Source organism: Pseudophryne corroboree, chromosome 4 (genome assembly GCF_028390025.1).
Source record: "Pseudophryne corroboree isolate aPseCor3 chromosome 4, aPseCor3.hap2, whole genome shotgun sequence".
Classification (NCBI taxonomy): Eukaryota; Metazoa; Chordata; class Amphibia; order Anura; family Myobatrachidae; genus Pseudophryne; species Pseudophryne corroboree.
The window spans coordinates 901,007,369-901,023,841 of record NC_086447.1 but is presented as its reverse complement, the minus strand read 5'-3'; the positions used below and the strand labels follow the sequence as shown (position 1 = coordinate 901,023,841).

General features: G+C 47.7%; 1 protein-coding gene across 1 annotated transcript in view; it reads right to left on the bottom strand.

The window, feature by feature from the left end:
* SPDYA (speedy/RINGO cell cycle regulator family member A) overlaps nt 1-16,473 on the bottom strand; it is a 318,074-nt gene that overhangs the window by 171,223 nt on the left and 130,378 nt on the right. Inside the window, exon 4 of the mRNA XM_063918911.1 lies at nt 11,414-11,499. Coding sequence (XP_063774981.1) covers nt 11,414-11,499 — 86 coding nt within the window. The remainder of the gene's footprint in view (nt 1-11,413; nt 11,500-16,473) is intronic.

The following is a 16,473-nucleotide window of genomic DNA, read 5'->3' as shown; positions in this document are numbered from 1 at the left end:
GTACAATCCTATTGGAAGACTTCTGGAGGAAGTCCCCATTCTCCCGGGTGGAGGTCGTGTCTGTTGAGAAGATCTGCTTCCCAGTTGTCCACTCCGGGAATGAACACTGCTGACAGTGCTAACACATGATTTTCCGCCTATCGGAGAATCCTTGTGGCTTCTGCCATCGCCATCCTGCTTCTTGTGCCGCCCTGTTGGTTTACATGGGCGACTGCCGTGATGTTGTCTGATTGGATCAGTACCGGCTGGTTTTGAAGCAGAGGCCTTGCCGGCCTCAGGGCATTGTAAATGGCCCTCAGGTCCAGAATATTTATGTGTAGGGAAATAACCTGACTTGACCAAAGTCCCTGGAAATTTCTTCCCTGTGTGACTGCCTCCCAGCCTCAAAGGCTGGAATCCATGGTCACTAGGACCTAGTCCTGTATGCCGAACCTGCGGCCCTCTTGAAGATGGGCACTCTGCAGCCACCACAGTAGAGATACCCTGGTCCTTGGAGACAGGGTTATCAGCCTATGCATCGGAAGATGCGATCCGGACCACTTGTCCAACAGGTCCCTCTGAAAAGTTCTTGTATGGAACCTGCCTAATGGGATTGCTTCGTAGGAAGCTACCATTTTTCCCAGGACTCGCGTGCAATCATGCACCGCTACCTATTTTGGCTTCAGGAGGTCTCTGACTAGAGATGACAACTCCTTGGCTTTCTCCTCCGGGAGAAACACTATTTCTGGTTTATGTCCAGAACCATCCCCAGGAACAGTAGACGTGTCATAGGAACCAGCTGTGACTTTGGACTGTTTAGAATCCAACCATGCTGTTGTAGCACTTTCCAAAATAGTGCTACCCCGACTACCAACTGCTCCTTGGACTTCGCCCTTATAACGAGATTGTCCAAGTACGGGATAATTACAACTCCCTTTTTTTGAAGGAGTATCAACATTTCGGCCATTACCTTGATAAAACACCCTCGGTGCCATGTACAGTCCAAACGGCAGTGTCTGGACTTGGTAATGGTAATCCTGTACCACAAATCTGAGGTACTCCTGGCGAGGATGGTAAATGGGGACATGCAGGTAAGCATCCTTGATGTCCCAGGATACCATGTAATCCCCCTCGTCCAGGCTTGGAATAACCGCCCTGAGCGATTCCATCTTGAACTTGAATTTTTGTGTTCAAGGATTTTAAATATAAAATGGGTCACACCGAACCATGCGGTTTCGGTACCCCAACCCGTGTGGAATAGTAACCCCGTCCTTGTTGAAGTAGGGGCACCTTGAGTATTACCTGCTGGGAATACCGCTTATTAATTGCCTCTAGCACAGCCTCCCTGCCTGAGGGAGTTGTCAGCAAGGCATATTTTAGGAAACGGCTGGGGGGAGACATCTCGAATTCCAGCTTGTACCCCTGAAATACTACTTGAAAGAAACAGGGATCCACCTGTGAGCGAGCCCACTAATTGCTGAAATTTTTGAGACGGCCCCCCACCGTACCTGGCTACACCTGTGGAGCACCCGCGTCATGGTGTGGCCTCACAGGAGGCGGGGGAAGAATCTTGATTCTGGGAACAGGCTGACTGGTGCAGCTTTTTTCCCTCTACCCTTGTCTCTGTACAGAAAGGAAGCGCCATTTGACCCGCTTGCTTTTCTGAAGCCGAAAGGACTGTACCTTTGTCTGTGAGGAAACCTGAGGTAAAATTATTTCTTCCCAGCAGTTGCTGTGGATACGAGGTCCCAGAGACCATCCCCAAATAATTCCTCACCCTTATAAGGCTCTCTATGCGCTTTTTAAGTCAGCATCACCTGTCCAGTGACAGGTCTCTAATACCCTCCTGACAGAATGGACATTACATTTATTTTGGATGCCAGCCGGCAAAATATCCCTCTGTGCATCCCCCATATATAAGACGACGTCTTTAATATGTTTTTATGTTTGCCAACTAGTATCCCTGTTTGACAGGGTCACCGACCACGCTGCAGCAGCACTATCTGCAGGTCTCAGTCTAGTACCTGAGTGTGTAAATACAGACTTCAGGATAGCCTCCTGTTTTTTATCAACAGGTACCTATTAAAGTGGCCGCATCCTAAGACGGCAGTGCCACCTTTTTTGACAAACGTGTGAGCGCCTTATCCACCCTAAGGGATATCTCCCAGCGTAACTTATCCACCTGGCGGGAAAGGGTACGCCATCAGTAACTTTTTATAAATTACCAGTTTCTTAACGGGGGAACCCACGCTTTCACACACTTCATTTATTCATCTGATGGGGGAACAAAACACTGCCTGTTTTTTCTCCCCAAACCTAAAACCCATTTTTAGAGGTGCTTGGGTTAAAGTCAGAAATGTATAACACATTTTTTATTGCCGGGATCACGTCACGGATGTTCCTAGTGGATTGTGTATATGTCTCCACCTTGTCGACACTGGAGTCAGACTCCGTGTCGACATCTGTGTCTGCCATCTGAGAGAGCGGGCGTTTTTGAGCCCCTGATGGCCTTTGAGACGCCTGGGCAGGCGCGGGCTGCGAAGCCGGCTGTCCCACAGCTGTTACGTCATCCACCCTTTTATGTAAGGAGTTGACACTGTCGGTTAATACCTTTCACCTATCCATCCACTCTGGTGTCGGCCCCACAGGGGGCGACATCACATATATCGGCCTCTGTTCTGTCACCATATAAGCCTCCTCATTCAACATGTCGACACAGCCGTACCGACACACCGCAGACACACAGGGAATGCTCTAAACGAGGACAGGACCCACAAAAGCCCTTTGGGGGGACAGAGTAAGAGTATGCCAGCACACACCAGAGCGCTATATATATACAGGGACTAACTGAGTTATGTCCCTAATAGCTTTTATATAATATACTGTATACAGTGCCAATTTTAATGCCCCCCCTCTCTTTTCCCTCTTACTGTGCAGGGAAGAGCCAGGGAGCTTCCCTCCAGCCGAGCTGTGAGGGAAAAATGGCGCCAGTGTGCTGAGGAGATAGGCTCCGCCCCTTTTTCGCGGCCTATTCTCCCGTTTTTTATGGAATTCTGGCAGGGGTATTTACCTCATATATAGCCCCTGGGGCCATATATTGAGGTATTTTAGCCAGCCAAGGTGTTTTTATTGCTGCCTCAGGGCGCCCCCCCCAGCGCCCTGCACCCTCAGTGACCGGAGTGTGAAGTGTGTGAGAGGAGCAATGGCGCACAGCTGCAGTGCTGTGCGCTACCTTGGTGAAGACAGAGTCTTCATGCCGCCGATTTTCCGGACCATCTTCTTGCTTCTGGCTCTGTAAGGGGGACGGCGGCGCGGCTCCGGGACCGAACATCAAGGCTGGGCCTGCGGTCGATCCCTCTGGAGCTAATGGTGTCCAGTAGCCTAAGAAGCCCAATCCGGCTGCAAGCAGGCGAGTTCGCTTCTTCTCCCCTTAGTCCCTCGCTGCAGTGAGCCTGTTGCCAGCAGGTCTCACTGAAAATAACAAATTCTAAGACTATAACTTTCTAAGAGCTCAGGAGAGCCCCTAGTGTGCATCCAACCTCGGCCGGGCACGAAATCTAACCGAGGCTTGGAGGAGGGTCATAGTGGGAGGAGCCAGTGCACACCAGGTAGTCTAAGATCTTTCTAGAGTGCCCAGCCTCCTTCGGAGCCCGCTATTCCCCATGGTCCTTACGGAGTTCCCAGCATCCACTAGGACGTTAGAGAAACTAAACACCACTGTATGACTCATGTCTGACCCTTCGTATCAAACAAAGAGGGATCTCTATGTCCATGAACATGCTATATTAACTAAACTTTCAGATTCTATCAAAGGGACCATAATCTACAAAATACATTATATGGTGAAAATATGTAACGATTGAGTCGCACGCTAGGCGCACATAAACTCTACCTTAAATGCGCATACCGTGCGCCTGCGGGTGCACATAACAGCGGGTATGCGCACGCACGGGAGAGCGCACGCATGCGCAGCGAGGACACATATGAGGTGCAAATATGGCAGTGTGCATCATGATATTTTTCTGACTTTGACACTATTGTCGAGTAGCTCATCCCAGCCTTGTGCAGCTCTACAATTTTGTCTCTGATGTCCTTAGACAGCTCTCTGGTCTTGGCCATGGTGGAGAGGTAGCAGTCTGACTGTTTGAGGGTGTGGACAGGTGTTTTTTATACAGATAACTAGTTCAAACAGGTGCCATTAATACAGGTAATGAGTGGAGGATAGAAGAGCTTCTTAAAGAAGGAGAAACAGGTCTGTGAGAGCCAGAAATCTTGCTGCTTGGTAGGTGTCCAAATATTTATTTTCCACAAGAATATACAAGTAATTTGTTTAAAAATCATACAATGTGATTTCCTGGTTTTTTTTTTTTCCAGATTCCGTCTCTCACAGTTGAAGTGTACCTATAATGGAAATTACAGACCTCTCTCGTCTTTTTAAGTGGGTCAACTTGCACAATCGGTGGCTGTCCAAATACTTTTTTGCCCCACTGTACATGGGACAATGGACTTTATGGATGGAATCCAATTAGGCGTGAGGTTTTGTCCACAAGAAAACCTTGCATCCAATTTACAATTACTGCAGATATGCATGCTTCTAATACCCGCGGTATCCAAATTTTTTTTAAATGCATGCAGGGTTTTCAGCACCTAAAACGCTGCGTTGCAAGAAAAAAACAGGGGTGCAAGAAAACCCCAGCAGCTGCAGGGACTGAACACAAGGGAGAGAGGGCTGTGCTGACGGAACACGGGGAGGAGGATGCGGGGAACGGAGCAGTGGATGCAGGAGGCTGCACTGACGGGACATGGGAAAGAGGTTGCGGAGACCAAAGCAGTGGATACAAGGGAGAGAGGGGTGCGCTGACGGGACACAGGGAAGAAGCTGCAGGGACTGGAGTAGTAGAGCTGCACTAAGGGGACATGGGGAAGAGGCTGCGATGACTTGAGCAGTGGATGTAGGGGACAAAGGGCTGCGCTAACGGGACACAGGGAAGAGGATGTGGGGAAGGAAGCAGTGGATGCAGGAGGCTGCACTGACGGGACACGCGAAAGAGGCTGCGGAGACTGAAGCAGTGGAAGCAGGCGTCATGGGGCATCGCTGACGGGACATGGGGAAGAGGTTGCAGGGACCAGAGCAGTGGATGCAGGGTGCTACACTGACAAGACACGGGGAAGAGGCAGTGCAGACTAGAGCAGTGGATGCTGGTGACAGAGGGATGCGTTGATGGGAAACAGAGGTAAGGCTGCAGGTACTGGAGCACTGGAAGCAGGAGATGGGGCTGCGCTGATGGGACACACCGGGAAGAGGCTACGGGAATGGGGGCAGTGTGCGGGTAGGAATGTGGTGTGCAGGGTATAGCTTATAGTGTAGCGTAGTATGTGCGGGGAGGGGGTTGCAGGGTGAGAAGTAGTATAGTGTACGGAGAGGGGATGCATGGTAGTACATACATGTCTTGTGCCCAGCTAGTCCCTTGAAGCTGTCTGCGACAATGGAGAGAAGAACCTGAGGAGGAGGCCGCGCTTTGGAAGGTGAGTGATTGTATTAATTAAGCTAATTTGAAACTTCCAATTGCTTAACTACTCATTATGAGGGAGGATTGCCGATGGGGGGGGGGGGGGGGGCCAAAGCAACTCCCAATAAATTTTCCTAAAAATAAGGATTTTTGTTTACTTACCGTAAAATCTCTTTCTCTGATTCCATCTGGGGGACGCTGCGCACTTACTGATGGGTTAGAGTGTGTGGGAAGGGAGTTTGGCACAGAACCTATAGAAATCAACTCCTCCCCCCTCTAACCCCTCCCATCTACATCCTGTTCAGGAATTACCTCAGTTAACGTTTAGCAAAGCCGAAAGAGGCAGAACAGACCATAACCAATAAACTAGATAAAAAGACGGGAGGGATCGCAGCGTCCCCCAGATGGAATCAGAGAAAGAGATTTTACGGTAAGTAAACAAAAATCCCTATTTCTCTTTCATCCATCTGGGGGACGCTGCGCACTTACTAATGGGATTTCCCAAAGCAAGCTAATTAGAGGAGGGAGAACCAGACGGCATAGCTGTCTGTAAAATTTTACGCCCATAGAGGCAGTCTCCAAACCAAAAGTATGAAAATGGTAAAACTTTGTGAAAGTATGCACGGACGACCAGGTCGTCACTCTGCACAACTGCTCAACAGATACACCTCTGCGAACAGTCCAGGAGGCTCCAACAGCCCTAGTTCAATGAGCTCTCAGAGGTTCAGGAACAGGAACAGTATAAGGTACATAGGCCTGCCGAATAGCAGAGGTCATCGAACAAGCCACTGTGTTCTTAGAGGCCGGTCAGTCACGTCTGGGTGCATCAATCAAAAACAAAATATCTGTACGGCGAATAGACTCCATACGAGACAATAAATGTGTAAGGTCTTAACAACCTCCAATAATGCCAAATGACTATCCTCTCCGGAAGAATTTGGAACAAACGCCGGAAGTACAATGTCCCGATTAAGGTGGAAAACCGACACAATCTTTGGCAAAAAGGAAGGTTTCGTACGCAAGACCACTCGCTCATCATGAAAAAACAAAAACAAAGGTAGCCTATAAGAAAGCGCCGCTAACTCTGAAACATTTCTGTCCAAATTAATGGCTAAAAGAAAAACCACCTTAACAGTAAGGAACCGCAATTCTACAGATTCCAGTGGTTCAAACGGAAACTTCTGAAAAGCCTTAAGAACTAATTTTAAATCCAGGGAGGAACCGGAAGAACAAACGGAGGTTGAAACCTAAGCACCTCGTGAAGGAACGTCTAGATGAGAGAGCCAAAGATGTTGCCCTTTAAAGGGAAGAAAGATGAAGAACCTTAGTCAAACCATCCTGAAGGAAAGACAACAGGCGAGGTAAGCGAAAGAAGTTCGGCGACAACCCACGTTCTTCACCCCAAGCAATATAAATATGCCACACCCCGTGAGAATTTCGAGAGGTGACTGGTTTCCTAGCTTGGAGCATAGTGCTCACCACCAGTAGAGATGAGCCTTTATTTCTTAGAATGCTGGATTCAAGAACCATACCGTCAAAGTCAGACGATTTAAATTGTGGTGGCGACAAGGTGCTTGTAGAATAAAATCTGGTCGTAGATGTAGACGGACCGGTTTCTTGGTCACCCTGCTGTGCAGAAGAGTGTACCACTGGCGACGAGTCCAGGCCGAGTCACGAGAATGACCGGTAGACCTTCTCTCCAGATGCGCTGAAGTAGGCGTGGGAGTAGAGGAATTGGCGGGAACACATCCCAGTTGAAAACACTGTGGAGCTGTCAAAGTATCGATCAGTGCTGACTTAGGATCCTGATCTTGTGAGCCGTACAGAGGTAGTTTTCTATTGAGACGAGACGTCTGCAGGTCAATTTCGGAAGTACCCCACAGGGACATCAGGGTAAGAAAGGCCTCTTGAGGAGGCTCCTCTTCCGCCATATGGACCACCTGACGGCGTAAGAAATCTGCTTCCCAGTTTTTCACTCCCGGGATGCGAACTGCGGAGATGTTCGTTACCCAATGTTCCGCCCACTGGTGAATATGGGAGACTTCCGTCACGGCTTTTCAGCTTCGACTTCAGCCTTGTCTGTTTATGTAAGCTATCGTCTTGGAGTTGTCTGATTGAAATCGTACTGGATGACCCCAAACGCTGATTCGTAACTGAAGCAGTCCATACCGGAGTGTTCTCAATTCCAAAATGTTGATTGGCCCCGTCAATACCTGGCTGTGCCAGAGGCCCTGGAAGTGCTGAAATTGAAACACCGCCCCCCAACCCGTGAGGCTGGCATCTGTGGTGACCGTCATCCCAGACCAAATCGTGAATGGCACCCCCTTGGTCAGATTGTGGCTGTAAAATCACCAATGTAGAGACTGACGAGTCTGAACTGACAAATGGAACAATTGCAAGTCCAGATGTAGTCCCATTTGAGTCCAACAGATGAAAATCTGAGCCTGAAGGGTTGGAGCATGTAATCTGGCATATGGCACTGCCTCGGTTGTCACCATCTTTCCCAACAGCAGCATACATCTGAGAACTTGAACCCATCTGCAATTTTAACAGGGATCTGATTGTGGATTGTAGATCCTGAACATTGTCCTGAGGAACTTTCTGGCTTGTGTCAAACAAGACACCTAGAAAAACCATCTTCTGAGAGGGAAGCAGCGAAGATTTTTGGGAAATTCACTATCCACTTGAATGAATGTAGGGTGTTTGTTGTGAGCTTCAATTGCTGGTGAAGAAGTGTCTGTGATGGAGAAAATTTCTAGTCTTGCCCGGATTTGAACACGGGATGCACACATTGCAGACGGACACTGTAACCACTATGCCACCGCTGACCACTCTTCAGCAACAGGTCGTCTAAGTAAGGAGTAATGTTGACTCCCTGAGACCTGAGTACCACAGCTATGCGGGCCATGAGTTTCATAAACACCCAAGGGCCCATGGATAGGCCGAACGGGAGATCTCAGAAGGTCTGGTGACCTGTCCAAATGGGACAATGTAGGTATGCGTCCTTTATGTATAAGGAAGTCAAAAATTCAGCCGGTTCCATGGAGACAATGATTAAACGAATGGATTCCATTTTGAATTTCTGTACAGAGAGATACAGATTTAGGCATTTTAGATTTAAAATGGGCCGAAACGAACCGTCCGGTTTGTTAAAAAGAAAAAGACTTGAGTAAAAGCCCTGACTCTGTTGTTGTTTGGGAACCGGAAGAATTACTCCGTAGTATAAAAGCGCGGAAGTTGCGTTAGGAGGGATCGCATGGGAGAGAAATGGGACTGGTTCCTCGAGGTCCCAACATATATCTTCGGAATCCGACCCGTCACCCACCGATCTGGTTTTAACAACGGTCATACCTTCCTGAACTGAAGTAACCGAGCCCCAACCACCAAAGATCCCTCCGGAGGACCCGGACAATCCTGCAGCAGGTTTGTTGGTAGGTGTAAGGCTGGTCTACGAGATGACTGGGTTCCTCTCCTCAGAATAGTCCTCCGCGTGGAAATTGTGAAGAGGCCCGAACGAACTGGAGAATTCACCTACCTTTAGTACGAAAGGTCCGAAACTTTGTTTGATTCGGTTTCTGAGGAGCAGAACAACCTGAAGAAAGGGCTATTGTCCCCCAGTGTATTGATTTTTGTAAATTCTGAGTAAAAGAGGAACCCTCCTTCAAAAGAGAACAGCTGTTAAAGTCTGCTTTGAATCGGAGACAGCTTTTTTTTTTTTTAAACTAATTGTATAGCTTCGGATGGGTCGTCCGGTTGCATTTCAGACACCCCTGTGCAAGCCAATCATCTACGGCTGTAAGGACCCAAGCTCCGGCGAGCATTGGACATAGAGAAATATCAAATAAGGTGAATATGGATTTAAGAATTGCCCATGTCTCCCTATCTGTAGGATCCCTCAAGGTCTCCTGACTGCACCCAAGGATTAACCATTGCCATCGCCAGATGTTGTAATAGGGGCATCTACCGTCGGAGCCGTTTTCCAGGATCTTGTATCCTCTTCTGCACAGGGATACCGAAATCTCAATTTATTAATTTATTTTGTAGGAATTTGAATAAGGAGAGTCTGGCTTCAGCCAGGCCTCTATTAAATCTCTGCAAAATGCGTATAGGGAAGGAGTTCGACGTATAACATATATCAATAACTTGACTCCTGAGCTTGTAGAGGATTCTTGAGCTGAGTCAGAGAGACACCTGCCCATCTTTCTTGCCCATGGAGGTTCCTGAGAAGACTGTCAAGTCAGCTGTAACACCGGCCACATTCCTGGCCCACAGAGGTATTAACTGATCTACAGAACTACCCCGCTGCTCCGTCACAGGTGTTTCAGAGCATGCAGTACAGAGGGGACCTGGATCCGTGTTAGCCTTACAAGTGTGGAGCCGCACTGTGAAACAGGACAAATAAACAACTGAGCCTGCTTCTTTTGGTAAATGTGTCCGGCTTATTGCCATAAATAATTCTTACAAGTAGCTAATAGTAACCCAAATAGTAGTGAAAAATGCAATAGAGAGAAGTAAGTAGAAATCCCCTCTAATAAATGCCTTGTAAACATATGAACTCCCCTGTAGAAATAACAGGGTGAGTAAATGAATAACAGTGACTCCCCAAAAATAAATTAAGTGACTGTCACTGCACTACAGGCTATATAATTAAGAAAGTAACTAGAAAACAAGCACAGGTTAACTATAATACTTGCTGTGAGCCAATCCTGGCTGGGATCTCCAGTGTGCTGCTGTATGCTGCGCAGCATCTCCTGCTGTGTAACTCTACCACAAGCGTGGAGAAGATGGCGCCGGTAAATCAAGCTAGCCTAACAAGGAAAATGGAGGCAGACCGTTACTAACTAGCCGAGCGGGAAGAACAAGGCGGGAAGCGCTGACTTCCCCTTCTGTAACACTGCTACGGCTAGCCGTCCAATCCACTTCAACAAGGAAACCTTCTTCCTCCCTCTGTATTGGGAGCGTGGCTCCTATGGAGGTACAGGCGGGAGCGGAGAGAGTTTACATCTCCGTCAGAACCGCTCTGTCTGTATAAGATCTCGCTGCCTCACCTCTGTGTACAGCAGCGGTAAATCACCGTGGCAGCGTGTCTCATGTAAGCGGTCTCTGTCAGACCGCATCTCCCATGCTTAACATACAGTCGCCAGCGGAGGGGAGGGGGGGGGACGGGACTACACAGACAGCATTTGTATAAATATTAATGTAAGTAATTAACAGTCCAACTCTGCTCAGGCAGGTTGTGGCTGTCCTACCTGAATAGTGCCTCCTCGGATCTCTGCCCGGAAAAAAACAGAAAAAGCCCCAGTGACCTCAGTATGGTGGCTTCCCAGAGGCTATTTAGAGTGGGAAATCTGTCTTAAACAGCCTCCTTAGCTAACCCCACTCTACCTATACTTGTCACCTGTAAACAGGGACTAAGTATCCGACAAAACTCAAATAAAAGGAAAAGAAAACCTAACTAAAAAACTATAGGCATAGAAACTGTGCCTGTACTCCTCAGGCACAAAACTAAAACTGAGGTAATTCCTGAACAGGATGTAGATGGGAGGGGTTAGAGGGGGGAGGAGTTGATTTCTATAGGTTCTGTGCCAAACTCCCTTCCCACACACTCTAACCCATTAGTAAGTGCGCAGCGTCCCCCAGATGGATGAAAGAGAAATAAAGATTTTAGAAAATCCTGTTCAGCTTCAACTCCCAGGTCTCACTCTCCTTGTGAAATACAATCCCTCCAACTTTGATACATCTTTATAGCTACCCTTATAAAATGACAAGTCAAATAAAAGTCTGTAAAGGAAGTGTTTTCATGTGTCTGCCAAAGTGCAAAGTTACTTGCTTTCTGCTTTGGTCCCAACTCTGAATCAGCCCCAGTGTCTTCACATTAAATCTACAATGAAAGTAATCAAAATGCTTTAATAAGTACTACTCACAAAGCAACAAAGAAATTAGCTCTGGTGTACTCATGCATACTGAATCCTGCTCTCTTGAAATAAACGAAGGTCATCGCTAAAAGATACTGTGCAAAATAAAAATGTATTCATTAAAACTTCATCTGATAAAGTATAATACTTCATAACTCAGGTGTAATAAGACACATCAACGACAGATTGGATAAATATTGCATATTCTGTGATTAGAAGGGACTCCTGCATTAAAATAACATTTCAAAATACAAACACACGTAAAAAATAGAGTACACCAGGGGCAAACACAGGGTTTTCCAGGGGGTTCAATTTGAGATAGATAGATAGATAGATAGATAGATAGATAGATAGATAGATAGATAGATAGATAGATAGATAGATATGACTACAGAACACTTCAAGGAAGGGATTTGAACACCAAACCTCATATCATACTGTATATATCATTCATACACTTATGAGCTATCAGTAATAGCATAATAAGTGCACAATAACAATTACAACTTGTTTCATATAATTACAATTACTAGGCTTTCTAAACAGAAGCAAATAACTCCATGTGTTTGGTGTCTGACAGTGGTATATGAGGTTGGGAGTTTGAGATCTAGGTATGGCATGGTGAGCAATAATAAGAATTTACTTACCGATAATTCTATTTCTCATAGTCCGTAGTGGATGCTGGGGACTCCGTCAGGACCAAGGGGGATTAGCGGCTCCGCAGGAGACAGGGCACAAAAAGTAAGCTTTTAGGATCACATGGTGTGTACTGGCTCCTCCCCCTATGACCCTCCTCCAAGCCTCAGTTAGGTACTGTGCCCGGACGAGCGTACACAATAAGGAAGGATCTTGAATCCCGGGTAAGACTCATACCAGCCACACCAATCACACCGTACAACTTGTGATTTGAACCCAGTTAACAGTATGATAACAACGAAGAAGCCTCTGAAAAGATGGCTCACAACAATAATAACCCGATTTTTGTAACAATAACTATGTACAAGTATTGCAGACAATCCGCACTTGGGATGGGCGCCCAGCATCCACTACGGACTATGAGAAATAGAATTATCGGTAAGTAAATTCTTATTTTCTCTAACGTCCTAGTGGATGCTGGGGACTCCGTCAGGACCATGGGGATTATACCAAAGCTCCCAAACGGGCGGGAGAGTGCGGATGACTCTGCAGCACCGTATGAGAGAACTCCAGGTCCTCCTTAGCCAGAGTATCAAATTTGTAAAATTTTACAAACGTGTTCTCCCCTGACCACGTAGCTGCTCGGCAAAGTTGTAATGCCGAGACCCCTCGGGCAGCCGCCCAAGATGAGCCCACCTTCCTTGTGGAGTGGGCATTTACAGATTTAGGCTGTGGCAGGCCTGCCACAGAATGTGCAAGTTGGATTGTGCTACAGATCCAACGAGCAATCGTCTGCTTAGACGCAGGAGCACCCATCTTGTTGGGTGCATACAGGATAAACAGCGAGTCAGATTTTCTGACTCCAGCCGTCCTTGAAATATATATTTTCAATGCTCTGACAACGTCCAGCAACTTGGAGACCTCCAAGTCGCTAGTAGCCGCAGGCACCACAATAGGCTGGTTCAAGTGAAAAGCCGAAACCACCTTAGGCAGAAACTGAGGACGCGTCCGCAGTTCTGCCCTGTCCGAATGGAAAATCAGATATGGGCTTTTGTACGATAAAGCCGCCAACTCTGATACTCTCCTGGCTGAAGCCAGGGCCAGTAGCATGGTTACTTTCCATGTAAGATACTTCAAATCTACCGATTTGAGCGGCTCAAACCAATGGGATTTGAGAAAATCCAAAACTACGTTGAGATCCCACGGTGCCACTGGAGGCACAATCGGGGGCTGTATATGTAGTACACCTTTGACAAAGGTTTGTACTTCAGGCACTGAAGCCAATTCTTTCTGGAAGAAAATCGATAAGGCCGAAATTTGAACCTTAATAGACCCCAATTTGAGGCCCATAGACAATCCTGCCTGCAGGAAATGTAGGAATCGACCCAATTGAAATTCCTCCGTTGGGGCCTTCTTGGCCTCACACCACGCAACATATTTTCTCCAAATGCGGTGATAATGTTGTGCGGTCACTTCCTTCCTGGCTTTAATCAAGGTAGGAATAACTTCCTCTGGAATGCCCTTTTCTTTTAGAATCCGGCGTTCAACCGCCATGCCGTCAAACGCAGTCGCGGTAAGTCTTGGAACATACAAGGTCCCTGCTGAAGCAGATCCCTTCTTAACGGTAGAGGCCACGGCTCTTCCGTGAGCATCTCTTGAAGTTCCGGGTACCAAGTCCTTCTCGGCCAATCCGGAGCCACGAGTATTGTTCTTACTCCCCGTAGCCGTATAATTCTCAGTACCTTTGGTATGAGAGGCAGAGGAGGAAACACATACACGGACTGGTACACCCACGGTGTTACCAGAGCGTCCACAGCTATTGCCTGAGGGTCTCTTGACCTGGCGCAATATCTGTCCAGTTTCTTGTTGAGGCGGGACGCCATCATGTCCACCTTTGGTTTTTCCCAACGGTTCACAATCATGTGGAAGACTTCTGGATGAAGTCCCCACTCTCCCGGGTGGAGGTCGTGTCTGCTGAGGAAGTCTGCTTCCCAGTTGTCCACTCCCGGAATGAACACTGCTGACAGTGCTATGACATGATTTTCCGCCCAGCGAAGAATCCTTGCAGCTTCTGTCATTGCTCTTCTGCTTCTCGTGCCGCCCTGTCTGTTTACGTGGGCGACTGCCGTGATGTTGTCCGACTGGATCAACACCGGCTGACCCTGAAGCAGCGGTTTTGCCAGGCTTAGAGCATTGTAAATCGCTCTTAGCTCCAGTATATTTATGTGAAGAGACGTCTCCAGGTTTGACCACACGCCCTGGAAGTTTCTTCCCTGTGTGACTGCTCCCCAGCCTCGTAGGCTGGCATCCGTAGTCACCAGGACCCAGTCCTGTATGCCGAATCTGCGGCCCTCTAACAGATGGGCACTCTGCAACCACCACAGAAGAGACACCCTTGTTCTTGGTGACAGTGTTATCCGCTGATGCATGTGCAGATGCGATCCGGACCATTTGTCCAGCAGATCCCACTGAAATATTCGTGCGTGGAATCTGCCGAATGGAATTGCTTCGTAAGAAGCCACCATCTTTCCCAGGACTCTTGTGCATTGATGTACTGACACATTTCCTGGTTTTAGGAGGTTCCTGACAAGTTCGGATAACTCCCTTGCTTTCTCCTCCGGGAGAAACACCTTTTTCTGAACAGTGTCCAGAATCATTCCTAGGAACAGCAGACGTGTCGTCGGGGTCAATTGAGATTTTGGAAGATTCAGAATCCACCCGTGTTGTTGAAGCACTACTTGGGTTAGTGCTACTCCGACTTCCAGCTGTTCTCTGGACCTTGCCCTTATCAGGAGATCGTCCAAGTAAGGGATAATTAATACGCCTTTTCTTCGTAGAAGAACCATCATTTCGGCCATTACCTTGGTAAAGACCCGAGGTGCCGTGGACAATCCAAACGGCAGCGTTTGAAACTGATAATGACAGTTTTGTATCACGAACCTGAGATACCCTTGGTGTGAAGGGTAAATTGGGACATGCAGATAAGCATCTTTTATGTCCAGGGACACCATGAAGTCCCCTTCTTCCAGATTCGCTATCACTGCTCTGAGTGACTCCATCTTGAACTTGAATTTCTGTATGTACAGGTTCAAGGATTTCAGATTTAGAATAGGTCTTACCGAACCGTCCGGCTTCGGTACCACAAATAGTGTGGAATAATACCCCTTTCCCTGTTGTAGGAGGGGTACCTTGACTATCACCTGCTGAGAATACAGCTTGTGAATGGCTTCCAATACCGTCGCCCTTTCTGAGGGAGACGTTGGTAAAGCAGACTTTAGGAACCGGCGAGGGGGAGACTTTTCGAATTCCAACTTGTAACCCTGAGATACTACCTGCAGGATCCAAGGGTCCACCTGTGAGCGCGCCCACTGTGTGCTGAAAATCTTTAGTCGACCCCCCACCGCCCCTGAGTCCGCTTGCACAGCCCCAGCGTCATGCTGAGGGCTTTGTAGAAGCCGGGGTGGGCTTCTGTTCGTGGGAAGTAGTTGCTTGCTGCACCCTCTTACCCCTTCCTTTGCCTCTGGGCAAATATGACTGTCCTTTTGCCCGCTTGTTCTTATAGGAACGAAAGGACTGCGGCTGAAAAGACGGTGTCTTTTTCTGTTGGGAGGTGACCTGAGGTAAAAAAGTGGATTTTCCGGCTGTTGCCGTGGCCACCAGATCCGATAGACCGACCCCAAATAATTCCTCTCCTTTATACGGCAATACTTCCATATGCCGTTTGGAATCCGCATCACCTGACCACTGTCGCGTCCATAAACTTCTTCTGGCAGATATGGACATCGCACTTACTCTCGATGCCAGAGTGCAAATATCCCTCTGAGCATCTCGCATATAAAGAAAAGCATCCTTTAATTGCTCTATAGTCAATAAAATACTGTCCCTATCCAGGGTATCAATATTTTCAGTCAGGGAATCCGACCACACCACCCCAGCACTGCACATCCAGGCTGAGGCTATTGCTGGTCGCAGTATAACACCAGTATGTGTGTATATACTCTTCAGGGTAGTTTCCAGCCTCCTATCAGCTGGATCCTTGAGGGCGGCCGTATCAGGAGACGGTAACGCCACTTGTTTTGATAAGCGTGTGAGCGCCTTATCCACCCTAGGGGGTGTTTCCCAGCGCGCCCTAACCTCTGGTGGGAAAGGGTATAATGCCAATAACTTCTTTGAAATTAGCAGTTTTCTATCGGGGTTAACCCACGCTTCATCACACACGTCATTCAATTCCTCTGATTCTGGAAAAGCTACAGGTAGTTTTTTCACACCCCACATAATACCCCCCTTTGAGGTACCTGCAGTATCAGAGATATGCAAAGCCTCCTTCATTGCCGTGATCATATAACGTGTGGCCCTATTGGAAAATACGTTTCTTTCTTCACCGTCGACACTAGATTCATCTGTGTCGGTACCTGTGTCGACTGACTGAGGTA